The sequence below is a fragment of the Gorilla gorilla genome, chromosome 1, assembly GCF_029281585.2.
Source record: "Gorilla gorilla gorilla isolate KB3781 chromosome 1, NHGRI_mGorGor1-v2.1_pri, whole genome shotgun sequence".
In the NCBI taxonomy this organism is placed as follows: Eukaryota; Metazoa; Chordata; class Mammalia; order Primates; family Hominidae; genus Gorilla; species Gorilla gorilla.
This window is the reverse complement of record NC_073224.2, coordinates 132,114,115-132,134,685: the sequence shown is the minus strand read 5'-3', so window position 1 is coordinate 132,134,685 and position 20,571 is coordinate 132,114,115. Positions and strand designations below refer to the sequence as shown.

The 20,571-nt window shown below is 38.4% G+C and overlaps 1 protein-coding gene across 2 annotated transcripts in view; it reads right to left on the bottom strand.

Annotated features, from left to right (window-relative positions):
* Positions 1–20,571, bottom strand: part of VAV3 (vav guanine nucleotide exchange factor 3) — a 388,694-nt gene that overhangs the window by 286,565 nt on the left and 81,558 nt on the right. For both annotated transcript variants that reach the window (XM_019039089.3, XM_019039034.4), the window contains exon 2: positions 10,394–10,510. In XM_019039089.3, coding sequence (XP_018894634.2) covers positions 10,394–10,510 — 117 coding nt within the window. The remainder of the gene's footprint in view (positions 1–10,393; positions 10,511–20,571) is intronic.

Genomic DNA, 20,571 nt, shown 5'->3' with positions numbered 1-20,571 from the left:
CAGTCAGAGAGATGGAGGTTGCAGTGAGCCAAGACTGCACCACTGCACTCCAGCCTAGGCATGGAGGGTGAAACCCTGTCTCAAAAAATAATAAATAAATAAGTAAATGTGTGGTAGTACTAGCATCCCCTTCTCACTGGGCTGTCGCTATTTCAAATGGGTTTCCTTCCCAGTCTGTCTAAAGTGGCTTCCTCCAGCTGCTCATCATTGTTCTCTGTTTCTTTCCTCAGTGGCACTTATCGCTGGTTGTAATTATCTTGTTTGTTTATGCTTTACCAATTTGTTTCCTTAACTTGGATAGTGATGGACAGTGACAGTGCCTTGAGAGCAGGGGGTCTTGACTACCTGCTCCTCCACCCTGATAAACGAGCACATGGCATACAAATACTTCCCAGTGAGTAAATGATGGGTGAGTTACTCAGGAGTTACCTCTGGCTGAGCCTTACCCCCTGCCCCACACTGCACTGGTTGCTTTTCCCACAGAATTCAATTCACACTCTTCACCACAATTCCATGAAGTAGGGATCCTCATCAGGGCCATTTTACAGATCAAAACATGAAGGCTCTGAGAGGCTGAGCAACTTTCCTGCACACAGGTGGCTGGGGGCAGGGTAGGGTGAAAGTCAGTTTTACTTGATCTCAAAGTCTCAGGATGAGCTGAAGAAAAGAGCCAATGTAATGTGTCAAGGTCCAATTTCTGTGGGGCAGAGAAGCAGGGGGAAGATCCCAGTTGAAACTGAGGGAATGTGCAGAGACAAGTAGCAAAGCCAGGCCCAGAAGACTCAATATATCCAAGAACCAACTAAGTCCAGAGCTCTGGATAAAGCACATAATTTCAGATTTTAAGCAGTGTGTGTATGAGTGTAATGAGTGTATGTGATCTTGAATTGAGTCATCGCGGACAAGGGACTAAAGGGAATGAAAAGAAAAGGCATTCCAGGCAAAGGAAACAATATTAATCGATATTAATCTGGTGAGTCATGATGATTTAGTAATTTGGAAGGACTTAAGCGAGGGAGTTTATGGGAGTAGGAAAGTGAGAAATAAGGTTAGAAAGGTAGGCAGAGGCCTGATCATGAAGAATCTTGTGCGGCTTGTAAAAGAGTTTAGATGTTATTCTCTTATAAACAACAGGGATCCACTATCAAGTTTTAAACCTGTTACAGGTAGTTAGATAGGCAAGAGTGGGCAGGAAAGGGCTCCCAGCCACTAGGACTGTCAGGTGAAGGTTTGGCAATTATCACACTGCCTCTCGAAAAGTGATAACTTGGCAGCTGATGCAAGGGAAAAGCCACTTCCTGATGGTCCACACCTGTTGCCCTAAAGTGTTAACTGAATGCAGGCACCAGAGATAAGCAATTTCCTGGGAGTGCACAGTAAGAGACAAAATGGCAGAGTATGAGTTTCCAGGGGCACTCCACCAGAAAAAGGGAAAAAGTCTCAGATGGGCATGCATACAACATCCTAAACACACTGTGTGTGCTCACTTCCCAAGGATAAGGAGGGCACTGGGCTTGCAGACAACCCACCCTAAAGGAAGAATCATGGGAAAGGGGCCAGCTTCTAAAGTCCTAGGATCAAGGTTAAACACTGCACTTGACCTCGGTGTCTGCTTGGGTCTCTTCCAAGCATACTTTCCTTTCTTTCCTGTTCTAAAGGCTTTTAAAATAAACTTCCACTCCTGCTCTGAAATTTGCCTCGGTCTCTTTTTCTGCCTTATGCCCCTCAGTCGAATTCTTTCTTCTGAGGAGGCAAGAATTGAGATTCCTGTAGACCTGAACAGATTCGCCACTGGTAACTCAGATACCTTCCCCTGGTGACAAAGCCATGAGTAAAATGATCAGATCTACATTTTTGGAAGATTATCTTGAAGATTAGCTTGAAACGATTCAAAACTGATGGCAAGAAGACACCTAGAAGACAATTTCAATAATCCCAGTGATGAGTACCTCAACTAAAGGCAAAAGCAAGGAGGGTTAAAGAAAAGGCATTTTGGCTGGACATGGTGGCTCATGCCTATAATCCCAGCAGTTTGGGAGGGAGAGGCGGGTGGATCACCTGAGGTCAGGAGTTCAAGACCAGCTGGGCCAACATGGCGAAACCCCATCTCTACTAAAAAATACAAAAAATTACCCAGGCATGATGGTGCACACTTGTAGCCCCAGCTACTCGGGAGGCTGAGGCAGGAGAATCGCTTGAACCTGGAAGGTGGAGGCTGCACTGAGCCGAGATTGTGCCACTGTACTCCAGCCTGGGCAAAAGAGCGAGACTCCATCTCAAAAAAAAAAAAAACAAAACAAAAAAAAATTAGGGCATTTGTAACCATTTAGTTCCTGGCAGGGTGAACAAAACAAGAAACATTACCAAAATAGAAATAAGTCTCCAAAGGAAAAAAAAAATTACTTCAGTTTTATACATAATGAGTTTGAAGCAATTGTGTGATACCTAAATAGCATGATACCTAAATACCTAATATCATGTGCAAATATGAGAAATTCTGGAGTAAACAAAAGTTTGTTTTCCTCACTGCAGGACTTTTCAGTTCCTTTACTATGCTATATCTCATAAATACAATATGCAGTGTTTACCAAACTCATTGGAACAAGAATATTTTTCTCCAGTCTTCCTATTAACATTTCTTAGGACAATGGGATTCTTTGCAAAGTTATTTGGGAAATATTATTCCAGAAGTTTTCAACAGTCTTTAGTTTACAGAAGAGTAAAGAGTTTATTGAACTGACTCAAAAATAATTAGGAGCAGACTAAAAACTGGACTTGAATAATCACTAAGGTGTAAAAAATGTGTTTGCATGGCTCGGGTACTAAAGTTCTATAAGAGGAGGTAAGAATGGAAAAATCTGCCAAGCATTAAATACCCCTACAAAAGGGAAAAAGATGAGAAGGTTGTTAAAAGGTCAACTCCATCCAAAAACAAAGGAGGGCAATAGTGCTAATGATCCGGGAATTGTGTTAACAGCCAGCCAGACACATACATTAGGGAAGGCTAGAAGCTGTTCCCTCCTCCTTTGCCTAAAAAAAGGTAGCCTTGGAACAAGCTATCTTTGTTCAGGGAGGAATCACTGCAGAGCTCCCTCTTAGTTATGTAAATACAGGCAAGCCTCCTACTGCTCAGCGGGACAAAGCAAACGCGGCCTTGGTGAGTGGAGGTTGACTCCTGACAGTACTCCTTGCCAGGCTGAGCCAGCTCTAGGCTGGAAGCTGGCTAATTTGTGGGAAAATTCCAGACCCTTGAGGGAGGAAAAATACTCAGGATCCCAAATGCCGCTCTGAGACTGGAAGTTGGTACCCTGTAAGGGCTGAATGAGGAGGATGTGACCCAAGCTTGCTGACAGAATACAAGGAGCCCCTGAAAAGAATTCATCACAAAGTTAGGGAGATATGGCCTGGCCAGGCTCAATGCAAAAGCTAAAATGCTATAGGGATGAAGGAAACTTGTGTGGGTAGTATGGGGTTGAGAAGGGCTGAAAATACAAGGGCACTGCTAGCATCAGAGAACTAAAGCTGTCCCAGGAACCACACAGAACCAGTCTTGTGCAATAGCACCACACTAGCAGACAGAGAGATCAAGCTCCTGTGGGGCTTTGAAGCAAGGCTGATTTAAGTCCCATGGATGACATAAAGCCCAGAGACTTCTGGATAATTTGAGTGGGAAACACTTCAAGAGAGAAACATCAAACGTGTTTTATGTCAAACAAGTACCTAAAAAGATTTACACCCTAAAATAATTCTTCCTGTTTACATATGTATATATGAAAAAATGTTTCCAGGTGTTGATTAATGTGTATGCACTAGATAATAAGGCTCTTTCAAGCCATGCCAAGGTGAGGTCCCTGGGGCCACCTATAGCCAAGAAAGGCTCAGAAGCCTTTGCTTGGGAGGGTTTTCTTGTGACAGGGAAAGCCAGGCAGAATTTCACAAAGATAGACAGGTAGTAGTAAACCATTGCAGGCTCTCAAGTAGCTTGTCGGGATGCCTGCGGTGACCTTCTAAACCTCAAGATCGATGATATTTCTGGAATCACTGGCAAGGAAAGGAAAGCATTGACTATGAAGCTGGGACTGTACTTCTATTTTATTATTTACATGCTGCAAAATAGGTTCTGGGACTTTGTCTTTATATCTCCTCTTGCATATACGATAGGAGATGTAGAGGCTTAACAAATGGTCTCCAAATTGCCTGGAACTTCGGTAATAAAGATTAACATATCTACAAACCTGAAATCATTTAACTGGTGAAACACAGTGAATCACTTAGATTTCTCTTACTCTTGGTTGAAAGAACTAGTGAAAACTGGCTCAAAAAAGAGAAAAGGAGGAATGTATTGGTTCATGGAAAAAACTATAGATATACATTTAGCTTTGGGCACAGCACTGATTCCCATTTCACAGGGTGTCACTAGGTTCATCTTCAACTCTATTCCCTCTGAACTGGGTCCATTTTGAAACTCCATGTGGTACCTAGATGGTTATAGCTCCTTGTGTAGACTCACATCTACATTCTTCTGTATCAGGAAGAGAGAAAAATAAAACTACCCTTGCAAATGTCTTATTGGTCCCAACTGAGTGACTCACCCCATTCCTGAACCGTCACTATGTGGTCAAAGGCATGGGATATAATTGATTAAACCATCCAAACTCTGTAATTAAGAAAGAGGAAAGTGTGGTTTCTCAAAGGAGATCCAAGGCCACAGAAGGAAAGAGAAAAGATGGCTGTGCAAAATAAAATAAAATAGTGCTATACAACATTAGAAAGAACGAATTTTATTTCTTATCTCACCCTTTTAATATCATTAGTTCTCTTGCACTTAATTCAAAATTCGACACCTTATGTTTACCAATGAATCCCACAACCATTAAAAATAATAATAGTGATAATAACATTAACAGTAAGAGTACTTACCTTGGACCTTGACACTCTGTTAAGCACTTGACATACACGATTTCATTTAATACTCACCTAAACTCAATACATGGATGAGGAAACTGAAGCTCAAAGAAGTCAAGTTACTTGCCCAAGACTGTATACTAATAGGGAGCTTAACTGGAATCCAAACCAAGATCTAACTCAGAAACCACGTATTGTTTTGTTTTTCAATTTTTTATTTACATAGGTTCTGTGGGAACAGGTGGTATCTGGTTACATGATTAAGCTCTTTAGTGGTGATCTGTGAGATTTTGGTGCACCCATCACCCGAGCAGTATACACTGAACCCAATTTGTAGTCTTTTATCCCTCACCTCCTTTTCACACTTTCCCCTGAGTCCCAAGTCCACTGTATCATTCTTATGCATTTGCATCCTCATAGCTTAGCTCCCACATATGAGTGAGAACACACAATGTTTGATTTTCTCTTCTTGAGTTACTTCACTTAGAATAGTCTCCAGTTCCATCCAGGTTGCTGCAAATGCCATTAATTCATTCCTTTGTATGGCTGAGTAGTATTCCATCATATATACAATTTCTTTATCCACATTGATTGACGGGCATTTGGGCTGATTCCACATTTTTGCAATTGTGAATTGTGCTGCTATAAACATGGATGTGCAAGTATCTTTTTCGTATAATAACTTATTTTCCTCTGGGTAGATACCCAGTAGTGGGACTGCTGGATCAAATGGTAGTTCTACATTTAGTTCTTTAAGGAATTTCCACACTGTTTTCTATAGTGGTTGTACTAGTTTACATTCCCACCAGCAGTGTAGAAGTGTTCCCTGATCACTGCATCCATGTCAACATTTATTATTTTTTGATTTCTTAATTACGGCCATTCTTGCAGGAGTAAGGTGGTATTCCATTGTGGTTTTGATTTGCATTTCCCTGATCATTAGTGATATTGAACATTTTTTCATATGTTTGTTGGCCATTTGTATGTCTTCTTTTGAGAATTGTCTATTCATTTCCTTAGCCCACTTTTTGATGGGATTGTTTGTTTTATTTTTCTTGCTAATTTGAGTTCCTTGTAGATTCTTGATATTAGTCCTTTGTTTGGTGTATAGATTGTGAAGAATTTCTCCTACTCTGTGGGTTGTCTGTTTTCTCTGCTGGCTGTTCATTTTGCTGTGAAGAAGCTCTTTAGTTTACTTCTTAACTAAAATACAACTCTTTCTCTCTCTCTCTCTCTCCCAATAATGTTCTTACCTGTATCCCTGACTCACCCCTAAGCTGATGCTCTGAATTCCTTTTGACGGTGCCTGTCCTGAACCTGAACATGATGAAACTATCCTATTGCAATTCAAATCAACCGGACCTACCACTGGCCAGGTATGGATACTCTTTAAGAAAACATATCACTTTACACTGTGTGTCATGGGAAGCAGGCCCTTCACACTCACCCAGAGGGAGGGTAAGGAGATGACTTTAGTCACTCATCTGGACAGTGGCAGCCTGACTTCTATTACGCTCTAGAAATTGTCTCATTAAAGAAAAAATCCCATGTGCTTCTGCACTGTCAATGTGCCAACAGACAGCTCAGTAGGAAACATTTCCAAAGAGTGAGTTAATCATAAACTGATGATTGAAACAGTTATGGAAAATTCTTTATATACAGTATGGAAATGAACAAAGTTACAGATACTGTCATGATGTCAAAAAATAATATAGTAATTTCTAATATTATGCCGGGGGAAACATTTTAATTACATTTCTTAAGCAAAGAAGTTAACTAACAAGATTTTACTTATTTTTATTATCAGAAAGCCAGAAAGAGATTCATTTTTTTTCAAAAGTAAGAAAGTAAATGGTTTTTCAAAACATAAACCCTCAACGTCCCCCATTCCCCCCCTCTCCCCCCACCAGACCTCAGCAGTCTTAGAAAAGAAATCTCCCTCTTTCAAGAACTTTTTTCAGTATTTAACAACCCTGAAGAGTGAGAGTCATATCTAACCTGAAGGCCTCTGGTGACTCTTAAATGAGTTCAAGTTACTAAACTCACTCCTCTTTCCTGTGTGATTAAAAAAAAAAGTGTAGAAAGTGTTTCAAACTGTTCTAATTTTTGTTGATGTTGGTGGAGTTTGAAGTGAATTACTATTGAGGAAAGAGCTCAATTCTAAGAATAAAGGTAGCACCGAAAGGCAGAATTATCATAAGCCCTTCTAGAGAAGCCCAAATAGATGCTCTTCACCATCTCACAAAATACAAATTATCATTTGTGTTAACACTGTTTCCAGGATTTTCCAAAAGAAAACACATCCATATCAAGCCTAAGATTCAAAATAAATTTCCTAAACCCCAAACAGAGGGAGAGCTTGGAAAAAGTTTAGTGAGCAGAAAACACCACAATAAGAAAAGGGGTAAGAGAGTATAGCTAAGAATTGACTGCATGTGTACAGAGAATCGGTGAATCACATGCCTATTTAGAGTAAACAACTTTAACCACCACTGGGTTGCAGAGTCATGCAGTATCCTAAATCTTTCCTTTCTTTCTAAAGTATAAGTAGATGCCAAGTAACATATCACCTGTGTTTTTTAATTTTATAAATTCCTTTAATTTTCTTCTATAAGTTCATCCTTTTCCCTGACCATCCACAGAGCAGTGAGACCCAAAACACAAGACAGTGGACAAGAAAAACAGGACTGAGAAGCCAGAGGCCTGAGCTCCAGATCTTGTTCCTCTTCCCAAGCAAGGAGACCCTAGAATCACTATCCAAGCACCTCCCCATGTCTTAGCTTCCTCATCTGAAGAATGTCTTCACAAGAGTATTATGACAATCAAATGAAGTCAGTAATATTAAGCACTCTGAAAACTTCAAAGGCTATAAAAACACTAGGTGCTGCTATCACAGTTAATACATTCTTTGGCAAAAAGATGCCAAATACACATGAATTCCAGATTCACCAATGTAGGAAATGAGGCAGACAGGAGAGCACACATAGATATTATTCATTTTAAGTTAACAGAACATTTAATTAAATCCTACGGAATGGAGGAAAACAACCTATCCACATCCTGTTAAAATGTATATATTCACCATCAGAAATTATTTTGTTGCTGAATTAACACTCTATTCACATTTTTTCAACTTAAAACTACAAGAATTATTTCAGTTCCATTACCCACAAGCTAGGACCTATAAATGGGAAAAATAATAGTACCCACATGTTGGGATTGATGTGCTGATTCCCTCAATATATGCAAAGTACACGTTATGTGCTATGTGAATGTTTGCACTATGGTACAGTAGTGGAGAATCAGCTAGACCTGAGTTCAAACTGCTGCTTCAATCTCTAATAGATATGTGATTTGGGATGCAGATTTTCTCATCTGTACAATGAAGAGAAAAATGTAGTACCTAACCTCCTAACGTTGTCACAATTTTACAAATTATACATGAAGACTGAACAGACTGCATATTTTAAGTGTTCAATTACTGGTGGTATTGGCAGTTTTTATTTAGAGTATATAATGCTTAATACTATTAGTATTGGTAAATTATGAAGCGATATCACAAATTCTTTAACTTTCAGTGTTTTCTTTAGATCATACAGTTCTAAAAAGATAGCTACTCCAATCTTGGCAGTAGCAAAATGTAAGTGACTATAATGTAGGTTCAAGTTCTAAACCACAATCTCATGTTTAATTGTTTCAGATCTACCACTGCTAAAATATTTTAAGCAGTCAAAAATACATTTATCCTTGAGAAGCATACAGTTTACGCTTTCACATTCAATTTTTTGTAGTATCAACTCTCCTACAAAGCTTCCGTTGTCTAATCAATCTAGCATGCAATCTCATTCCAGTAGAACAACACCATGCATTTTAAAGTATTTATATATTTTTCCAACATTTATCAACAACATTTCTTGCAAATTTAAATGAAAAATAAATAGTTCCTTAATGAGCTTTAAAAAGTCAAGACTTTTTCATTTTTCATTTCCCCAATTCATTTTCATTTTTCATTTCCCCAAAAGAGAGGGTGAAAATAAAGAAAAATCAAGGAAGATTTTTTTAAAGGCACAGGAGGAATAGGCGGAAGGATAAAAGAAAAACAAAACCAGAAATATCTCTGGTGTTTTTCAGGGCCAACAGCTTAGGGAAGTGTCCACCTCACCTGTGATTCATGGCCACAGACAAATGTGCTCCCATTTCCTTACTAGGGATTTGGCTTTCAGTTCGTTGTACAAATTATCATCTTTTATCCTCCATCACTTTTTGGACCTCAAGACAGTTAAATCACAGCTTTCCAGAGATTAAAGGAATCTTAGAAACCACCTTCTTATCCCCCCTTCCTTTTGTACAGCTTTCCAAGCTAGCAGGCAGCCTGATGCCCGAGAAGGCTGGTGCCTTCTAGATCACAAAATGACCATGGGTTAAGACCGGAGAGAGAACCAGTGCCTTCCCCCACCCCAGGTAGAGTGGCTTCCCCATATGCGCTGTATTTCAGCATCAAATTTCCTATATTTCTTTCTCAAGTTTATGCTGTTTAGCAAAGAGCAATTCATTGGTTATTTTCTAATGAAAATATTATATCTCAGAGTTAAAACAATGTATACTCTCAAACAGCCTTTTGATAAGATACTAGCACCTGAATTACAAGAATAAGGACAAACTTCTCAATAGCATTAGTTTTTTCCTCCTTATTTGCTTATTTTCATAATGCAATTACATCAGCATAAGCTAAAGTCCTCTCACCTTAATTACCTGACTCTTTTATGGCTAGTTACCTGTGAGAGGTTTATGTCCACTCACTTCATAATAAATGACCATAATTTTTGAAATGATGATTTGTTTCACTTATTATACATGTGTTTAGTGTGCATACGGATAATAACAGTAAACATTAAAACAATTTCCATGTGAAAAATGTCCTTGAAATCCAACAAATATCTGCTGAAATTCAAGCAACAGAAATTATTCAAGAATCTTGAACACTTGTGATTCATGTCTTCTCTGAGTCACCTAACCAAGTATCAAAATAGAGAAAAGGACAACAGAACATTCTCATCTTCCAAAAATTAGCAGCTTTCAGATATAGAGAAGACTGGAGGAAAAGAATACTGGTCCTCAGGCCTGAGTGCCCAGTGATCAACCTAAAGGGCAGATAATAGTAACCCTATCCTCTGAGGTGACCAGCAGAAAAAAATTATCTCTGGAGAAAAGATTCTCTCCCTGTATACTATTTTAATTACAAAATAATTCTAATCTCATTTGGAAAGTTGATGCTAATTTTTTGGTGGTGTTGTTGTATGTGTGGGGTTTCTTTTTTGTTGTTGTTGTTTTTTGTTTTTTGGTTTTGCTAAGCCATCTACATGTGAAATTTAACTATATAATGCAGATACATAAACCACCTAAGTCACACGCCCTACTTCAAGATTTGAAACAATTTGCTTAAATGCTTTCCAGTTAAAAAGTAGTATTAAAAATGAAGTATAATTACCTTTCCAAAGTCACGAACATCAAACAGGTCAAATGCCTCAAAAAGTTCACTTTTCCTCATTCCAAACGTCTCACAACAGGCCGTGAGAAATGTCCTTATGTTCTTCAAACAGAGAAACTGAGGAATGGAAAAGAGCTGTTAGCATATAGTTAATTATTCTGAATGCTATCCATCCTCTGTAACACTCAAGACTGCTCTAAAAATGACAAGAAAGTATCAAGCAGCCTTTGAAGTTGCTTTTCAATTACTCATTCAGCAGTACTGACCGAGCCTGCAGTCTCTCTCAGGCACAGGTGATACAGCTGTGACCAAGGCAATTTCTACCCTCATGAAACTTACATTCTAATATGAAGAGACAGACAAAACAGACAAAGCAACAAACACAAATAAGCAAGTATTTTTACTTTCATATGGTGGTAAGTGCAATAGAGAAAAATAAAACCTGGAGGAGGGATCAGGAGAGTTGGTGGGGCTGGGGGGGGGGAACTTAAACAGGATGGTTAGAGAAGGTCTCACAGAGAAGAGGATGGTGGAGCAGAGATCTGAGGTGCAAAAGGAGCAAGCCATGGAGAACCGTAGCACACAACAGCCCAGCCTAAAGAAGTGTCCCATACAAAGGCCCTGACATAGAGGCCTCTGAGCGTGTCTGAGAAAGGGGTCAGTGCAGCAAGGCAGAGTGAGTAATGGGGGAAAAGGAGGAGAGATGGAAAGCTAGTGGGGTCAGATGATGAAGATCTTTATTGGACAGTTTTTACTCTGACTGATATGGGAGGTCATTGGAGGCCTTGGCCAAAAGGAGGACATAATCTGATGGTTTAAAAAGGTCTTTTTGGCCTGTTGTGCTGAACATAGAGTGAAAGGGGCCGGAGCTAGGGTGGAGGCAGGAAAACCAGACATAAGGCTCTTGCAATAACCCAGGTGAGAGACAACTGTGGGAAGACTAGAGTGTGGTCACTTTTTGACTGTGTTAAATCTGAGAGGCCTATTAGTCATCCAATAAGTGTGGAGTCCAGGGGATAGGTGTGTACTTCAGACAGAAATATGGGAGTCTTTAGTGTACAGAGGACTGTTAACCATGACACTGGCTGAAATGACTGTGGAAGAGAGCAAAGAAGAGGAGAGTACCTGAGCCAGGAAACTTTAAAGGATCAGGAAAAGAGGAGGAGCTCACAAAGGAGTCTTAGTAAGAGTGACCAGTGAGGAAGCAGGAAAACCAGGAGATAGGGTTTTCCTGAAGCCAAGTAAAGAATGTGTTTCTAGATGAAGGGAGTGAAAAACTATATCAGATGCTGCAGATGGCCAAATAGGATTTAGACCAACGGATTGGTCAACACTGCCCATGGATTCTGGCAGTGTCAAAGTCACGGGTACCTTGACAAAAGCAGGCTCTATATGGAGGAGTGGGATGAAAGGCTTCTTGGAGTTGGTTTCAGAGACAAAGAGAGAAAAGGAAGTGAAGACAGAATATAGACTCCTGAGTTTTGCTGCAGAGGAGAACAGAGAAATGGTCAAGAGTTTTAAGAAACAAGAGTTTTAAGAAGATATCGAGACATGTTTCTGTTTTGATGGGAATAATCTGATAGAGAGGGGAAAGCTGGTCACAAAGCAGAGAAGGACAGTTCCCCAAATGTAGTCCTGATTAGGTGAAGTGGGGAGAGATCAAGTGCAGCAGCTGACCTTAGAGAAGAGCATGGTCAGCTCATCCACACTATAACAGGGAGACAGGAGGGAAGGCAGACGCTATTGACTACTTCAAAAAACAAAAGTTAAAATTTGCTTTCAGTGTCTAAAAGACTCAGATCCACCTAAGCAAAATACACACATACCCTAACTGCAGTGGCACATATTTTTTAAAAAATATACATGTGAAAACTTTAAATAGATGCATTTTATTATATGTAAGTTATACCAAAATAAAGTTTAAAAAAATGGAAAAAAAACCTACTAACCATCAAAAAGTGAGCAACGTATTAGCTAATTATTGTATCTTTGCTTTTTTAAAAGTGTTGCCAATGTCTTAATTCATTGTTTGGTTTATCTTGGTTTGTTTTTTTAATTTGCAGAAAGCATATCTTTTTTTACTTCATCTATTAATACATTTGAAACATTTGGATTATTCATAGGCTTAACTTAGACACACTTTACCCTTCACAGGAATCATTCTCAGAGGCTTAAATATTTCAGGAGGGATTAAAACCACAAGGGAAGCATCATAAACCCTTTGAAACATAAAGGCAGCAGGTAATCAGCGCATGCAGTCACTGCTTTCACTTTAAAAAATTCATAAGAGACCTTTAAGACACAGAATCACTCTGCATGTAGCTCTTCAACATAGAATTGCTTATTTACAGATTAAAAGCCTTGCATTCTACCAAGACAGATAATAATTACTCTCTTGGGGATTATGCAACTGCTCTCTTGCAATATCGTTTACATAATTAAGTGCCTGACTCATAGCTCACCAAGGAACAAAGCATAATTGCACACACCACCCTCTGAAGATTTCCCACCAAACTCAAACTTTCCCCACCTGTAGGGAAAGCTGCAGAAGACTTCCATAAAGTGCTTTGATCACTAATTCAGAAAAGCAAGTATTATTACTAAAAGTTAAAACAATATGAAATATTGCATGCACAGAAGATTTAAAAAGAGGCCTTCCCCTTACTTCTGGAATTCATCTTAAACTTACTTGTCCCTTAACTAGTTCAGATCTACTAAATTCCACAAATATTTACTGAATTTGAAAGTCACTTATATACTCTTACTTTTCCAGGCAATCCTCAAATTTGGTCACCACTTTATTTATGTATTTTTCAGTTTTTGAATTCCTACAACATTACACATACTGGAAATGTTAAAAATGAACAAGACAAAGCTCTTCCTCAAGCTTCTCTATTAAATTTATCAGAAGATTTTCCCACTGCTCCAAAATTTGACTAAATTAGTGCCAAGTCTAGTGTGAGCCTAGTGTTATTCACTAGGCTCACACTTCACTCAATGCTCACAAGTGTGTGGCTCTGTGCGCATATAGGAACAGAGATGAGGAATAGAGGAAGTGAGGCTGCCAGCCTGCCAGCAGTCCACTCCAGGACTTCTGCTTTGCTTTTACCAAACTGATTTTTTTTTCCAGTTTATTTATTTTATTTTTTTGAATTTCAGAAAAGTTGAAAGAATACAATGAACATTCCATCTACATGCAACAATTGCAACATAGTGCCATATATGCTTTTGCATCTATACCCTTTATATATTTATAAATGTATTTTGTTCAGCTATTTGAAAATGAATTCCAGATAACACTTGACTCCTAAATACCCTGACTCTACATGCAACTCCTAGGAATAAGGACATTTTTCCTACAGATCAACAATACCATTATATCTAAGAAAATTAACAATAATTTCATATTATCTAATATCCATTCCATATTCAAATTTCCTCAATTGCCCACTTTTAGTACTATTCTTTCCCCAGTCTAGGATCCAGTCATGTTTTACCCACTGCATTTGGCAGTTTTATCTTTTCAGTATCTTTTAATCTAAAAATCCTTTTGCCTTTATTCTTCTTTAATGACATTGACTTTTTGAAGAGTCCAGGCTGGTTGTCTTATAAAATGTCCTAAATTCTGCATTTGTTTGGTTGTTTCTTCATGGTATCATTAAACCTATTATTCTTTCACTTGTATTTCCTGTGAACTGAAAGCTAAATCTAGATTCAAATTAAACAGTTCTGATAAAAGTACTTCATACTGTGAAGTTCATATTTCATCACATCAGAAGACACAAAATGTTAGGGTGTCCCATCATTACTGAGGCTAAACTCAATCATTTAGTTAAGATGGTTACTGCCACATCTCTCTACTGTAAAGGTACATGTCCCCCCCTTTATAGCAGTAAGTAACCCAGGGGTGAAGATGTGGTACCATGTGGCTGTCCTATTTCCCAATAATTTTTCACAATGGGATTAGTAGTCCTTGATCATCCTTGCTTCAATTATTCCATATGAGACTTTAAAACAGTGATTTTTCTAACTCTATCATCCTTTTCTTACTTACACGCTAGTATTCTTTTGTAAAAAAAAAAGAAAAAAAGCTTCCCCTGACCTCCCTTTTTTCTATTTTTGTAATAATCAATTGCCATCATTGTTTTTTTAATGCTCATATTGTCCCACGTTTGGCCACTGGGAGTCCCTTCAAATTGGTTCATGTTTCCTTTTGACATAATTAATAATTACAATAATATTTGTTTCATTGCTTTCTTATATCAAGTTGTCCCAGGTCCATCTCACATTTTCACTGCTGTAGCTCTGGAATCTGCCATTTCTCCAAATAAGTCGTATTTTCATTTATACAATAAATAGTATTTGGAAACCACCATGCTGCTCCTAGAATACAAGAGCCAATTACATGAGAAGAACAAATACCTCCACCACTTGCTTAAGCAATCTATCACTTGCAACAGAACGGCTCATATACACAGGATTGGCCTAACTGACCTCTAATGTTCCTCTCAGAAAATTCTATAATTTTCTTTGTGGAGTGCATAATAAGGCAACTCTTATCTCACTGTGTTCAGACAAAAAGAAAATTGAGATAACTGAAGAAAACTGATGAATGTATGATTTTATGGCTAGAGATGGGGTGTTTTGGCACAACATTACTTGAGTGTTTTTTTTTCCCAGTCCATTCTTTGAGATTAGAAGTTATCTGCTACACCTTTGAATCATCTGAAGCAGCTTCAAATATACTGCCTTCAGAGATAGTTTATGAGTCAGAAGGGCAAATCCAGCTCACTGTTTCATAACCATACCTATTTTTGACAAAAAAAAATTGTACAACTTTGCTAAATCATCTAACTTATTTACATAAGTTAACTTAACAATTTGTTAGAATTTAGAATTTCAGGACTTAGAATTAAATAACTTTAAATTTCTTTAAATATTCAGTGTATCCATATAAGAGTTGCCAATTAAGGATACACAAAAGTTTAAATAGCCATGCATCCTCATTTAACAAATATTCATGAGGTGCCTCTTATGCACTAGGCATAATGAAACTCCATAAAACAAATCCCCAATTGGGTAGTGATTTATTAATATATTAAACAAATGTTAACTGAATAAAAATGCCAAGAGCTGGGTACAAGAAAAGCAAACATGATCCAGACTCTATACTCAAAGGCTTATTATAGTGAGACAGAACATACAGACAAGTGAGTCCATGGTTGCACAACAGTTTGGCAAGTGCAATGAAGAATACATTCAGATGCTCCTTGAGAGCCCTAGGGTATCAGGGACAGCTTTCTGGAATAACTGATACATGAGGTAAGAAAGGATGAGTGGGAGTCACCTACATAAAGAGAAGGAGTGGTTGGTGTTTAGAAGGCAGAAAGGCAATTTCCAGACTTGCAGTGAGAGGATGCTCCAGGCAAATGGCAAAGAATGTGCATGAAAGCATGGACCACTTGGGGCAGTGGAAGTGGTTGAGATGGACACTTCTCCGGACAAGAGCACTGACAGAAGGAACAGAAGAGGGGAGCTGGGATGTCCATGGCATGCCAAAGAGATCTTGGCTTTGTCCTAGAAGTGATGAGGTTAAAAGGTCTTAATTAGAAAACTGGAGGCCAGGCGTGGTGGCTCATGTCTGTAATCCCAACACTTCAGGAGGCCGAGGTGGGCAGATCACCTGAGGTCAGGAGCTCGAAACCAGCCTGGCCAACACGGCAAAACCTCATCTCTGCTAAAAATACAAAGATTAGCTGGGTGTGGTGGCACACACCTATGGTCCCAGTTACTGGGGAGGCTGAGGCATGATAATCCCTTGAACCTGGGAAATGGAGGTTGCAGTGAGCTGAGATCACCCCACTGTACTCCAGCCTGGGCAACAAAGTGAGACTGTCTCAGAAAAAAAAAAAAAAAAAAAGCACCAAAGGAAAGCGGAATACTCAACTTTGCATTTATGATTATTGGTGTTGTAGTGATGTTTCAGTGCTTGCTATGTGTCAAGCTCTATGCTAAATGTTTATGCCATTCAATCCTCACAACAATCCAATCAGAAAAGTTTTAATTTTTTTTTAATACATACTGAGGCTTAGAGATTTACCAACATTTACATAACTGCTTTTGCCAAAGCAATGGAGTCAGGATTCAAATCCAGACATTCTGGCTACAGGGCCCATATCCTTAACTACTATGTTATACTAACTCCATTTTTGCAGCGTATAGAATTAAATGTTTTTCTTCTTACTAGAGAGATGATGTGGCATAGGAAGACAAGACAAGGACAACCAGGACATTATCATATAATTTAACAAGAAAGAATGGGATTTAGACTAGGATAGTAGAAGGAGAGATGGGAAGAACTCCAGGAGATTACATGGAAAAGAAATATTTGGTAATTGATTGACTGTGTGTGGGGAAGCAGTGGGAGAGAAAAGAGAAGACCTCAGAATTATAACCGTACCTCTCTCTGCCTTGGGCACTGGAAGGATAGCAGGGCATTCACTGAAAATGGTAACTTAGCAAATTGGGGGACATAGTATGTGAAAAGGAGGCCAGGGAGTCAGTTAATTCCTGTCTTCACATATAAAAACTCCCAGTAATTAGATGCTGCCTAGCCTCTCTCTCAGGTATATCCAGTGAAAAGTGATGTATTCTAACAACAAAGCCATGTGTCTTCAACAACCATGCTTAGCCTCTCTCCCTCTTCAGAAGGGCATGAATAGCTTGCTTATTTCAAGGTGAGGAAAGAAAATGGTAGAAAAGCACTCAATATCAATGCACATAACTTCCGAAGAGGAAAGTTTAACACCATCAAGGTCTAAAACATCCTAAAATTATATATCAGACCAAAGCTCTCTGGATTAGAAAACGTTTCATAACCAGGCAGCTACCACAACAGACAAGGCATGAGTGGCTTTTCAAGGTGCAGCCTCCTGTTACCACTTTAATGTTAGCAATATTGACGCATAAAAAAGGAAACATTTGAAGGTCAAACTGCTAAAGTTCACTACAAAACTCTGAATCGCTCCTTTTCCTCTACCCCTTAAAAGTGTATGGTTTCCTTTTTCTCTATGTGTAAAAGCCATCTTGACTTTTCTCAAAGATATGAATACAAACAGGATGGCTTCCCTTTTTATTTGAAAAAATAAACACCGACTTCTCCAAAATTGCTAGGAATAATGGACTAGTGGTGTTAACTGAGGCCATGGAAGAGGAAAAACCTGTACAGCTTATGGTGAGATGAGTTATTTCAATCCCAACTGAGAAATGACATTTCATGAGAAGGTCGGTGAGACCTAATAGACCTTCACACAATGTAGATTTTCTAACTTATATTTGATGAGGCAAGGACCACACAGAGCCAACCTGTGTGTTGAAGAAAGAAGTTCTCAGCATCTCAGAATAAAGAAGTTCTCAGTAGGACACTTGCTATTGAAAGATCGGCCCTGAATTTGAGGGTCTGGTATAATTCAAATTATGAGTGGCCATTATAATAAGATGATTGGCAGTTTCGAAAGGCACAGAAGAGACGACCATGAAACCGATTTACAAACATTAAGGTACAAGAAGAATTCTCCTTCTTAGCTGAGTCTCAGCTTAGACTTTATCAAGCCTCTCCTTAGTCCTCTTCTCATCATAACTCCTCCTCTATACCTCTCCAAAGGTCTCAGATCATCCTTTTTTTAACTGGTAAGGAGGAAGAGGTGTAAGGAATATAATAACATCAAGCTTCTCTCTTACTGGAGTTCCCTATTTCTGTCCCTTTCACCATATCTTCTCTATATCTCTCTTTTAAAATTAGGTGAGCTAAATCTTACATCTCCTAGAAATTTAATAAAAGAATAATTTTTATTTGTATGAGGACCTTATTTGTCCTTTTCCCCCATGAATCAGTGGGTCCCAACAGAAGGGGCATCATCATCCTCATTCTAAGAAATCATACCTTCAAATATCCCCTGAATTACAAAATAAGTATGCTACATGTGGTATCAGTTTAGGACTGCACAATATGAAGCTTCAAATTATTTTCATACTGATGCTAATATCACAGTAAATGACGACCCTAAAGGACATGCAGAGAGGACATAAATGGAGAAGGGTTGTTCCTTAGCTGTAATCTTGTGATCAGTTCACTAAACCAAAACCTCCCTATTCTCAGCAAATTAAAAGCCAACATTTCTGTTTTGATTATTGTCCAGGCCACAACTCATTTCTAGTGGGTAATTTTTTAAGTCATTCGTTCAAAAATAAAGTAATTTACCATTTAAAGTTAACAGGTTTTTTTTTCACAGTATTCAATGATAATGTACTTTCATGAGTTATATGTAATTATATTGAAATGGCTAAGCTCATAAATGCAGGGCTAAATTGTAAAAACACATGCACCCTCTTTGCTCTGCAGCACCTGGCTCACACCTGTTATGGTAATAACTGTGCTTGACTATAATATATCTGTCTGACTACCTAGTGCCCTAAGAAATAGTAAATATTTGAGAGTAAATAATACATCTATATTGTCTTTGTATCCCAAAGCTTTTATAGCACATACATGTTTTCAAATAAATTGATGAATGAATCCTGATGCAGTTTATCTCTAGGAAAAATTAAATGCAACGATTCCTTAGTAGTCAGGGAACTCAGTAAAATTTTACATTAAATTGTCATCATATCTTCTTATTTCAATGTTAATGTAGCAATGTGTCTTTTTAAACTTACCTAAGAACATTTTTAGAAGTATATTTATAAATAATATCAATAAAGATTTTAAATTATTAGGCAATTACATTCTTAAGCATGATCTTTAGTCTGTGTTTCCTGCCTCTGGTGTGTGTTCAATGGGAAGCTGCCAACTGATTTTCAGGGGCCCTTGGCCAGCAGTCACCATAACACACACACACAAGCCCTCTGCTGCTTTCAACAGCTCTTGCCCTTATAAGAGGAAGCACTGCACCCCTCTCCCTTGGCAGGAACTTAGACTTAGAAACTCAGTTTCAAAGGTTTTTCTGTCAACACCTGCATTAGTCCCTGGACATACAAAAGGAAAACAAGCAGCATCTTTACTCCTCCTTTTGTATTTTTAGTCTTTGCACTAAAAAACTGAATACCTTGGAAGTGCAGAGGTCAAAGTTAGCCTGGATCATCTATTTTCCTAAGTTAATTAACCTGCTAATGAAAGTGGTGCATGTCACTGCCTTTAGTGAAAGAAAGTAGCACTCAACTATTTTGTTAGCCAGAAGACAGCTAGCTCAAAGCAACCCAGAGATAGGGCCCAGTTTAAAAAAAAAAAAAAAAAAAAAGTTAAAAAGAATAAGACCTAGTATTTGTACAACAGGGGAACTATAGTCAATAATAATTTAACCGTACATATTAAAATAACTAGAAGAGTACAATTGGGTTGTTTATATCACAAAGGATAAATGTTTGAGGGGACAGATACCTAATTTTCCATAATGTGATTATTACACACTACATGCCTATACCCAAATAGCTCATGTACTCCATAAATATATATACCTACTACGTATCCCCCAAAATTAAAAATAAATTATTTATTATTATTATTATTATTATTATTATTTTGAGACAGGGTCTTTCTTGCTCTGTCACCCAGGCTAGAGTGCAATGGTGCAATCTCAGTTCACTGCAGCCTCAATCTGATCTCACGTGCTCAAGTGATCCTCCCACCTCAGCCTCTAGACTAGCTGGGACTACAGGCAGGCACCACCATGCCTCACAAATTTATTTTTTATTTTTTTGTAGAGATGAGGTCTCACTATGTTTCCCAGTCTGGTCTCGAACTCCTAGTTTCAAATGATCCTCCCACCTTAACCTCCCAAACTGCTGGGATTATAAGCATAAGCATCATGCCTGGCCCAAAAAAATTAAACAATTTTTTAAAATATAAAAATTTTTAAAACTATGGCACAATCTACATTCCAAAGAAAGCTTGCAAGGTTCTCTACTTAGGGCATGGAAAATAAGCATTTCCTTCTACACACATGATAAAGAAGTAGTAGAATACAGTAACTAAAGTCAGGATTTTGGTATCAATAGAAATAGTGGTGGTTTAGCAATAGTAATGTCAGCATTAAAAATAACAGTGGAATAGAAGTAGTGGTAATAATTGGAATAGCAGTGGTGGTGGTAGCAGCTGCTAACACAAGCATGGAGGGTATCTG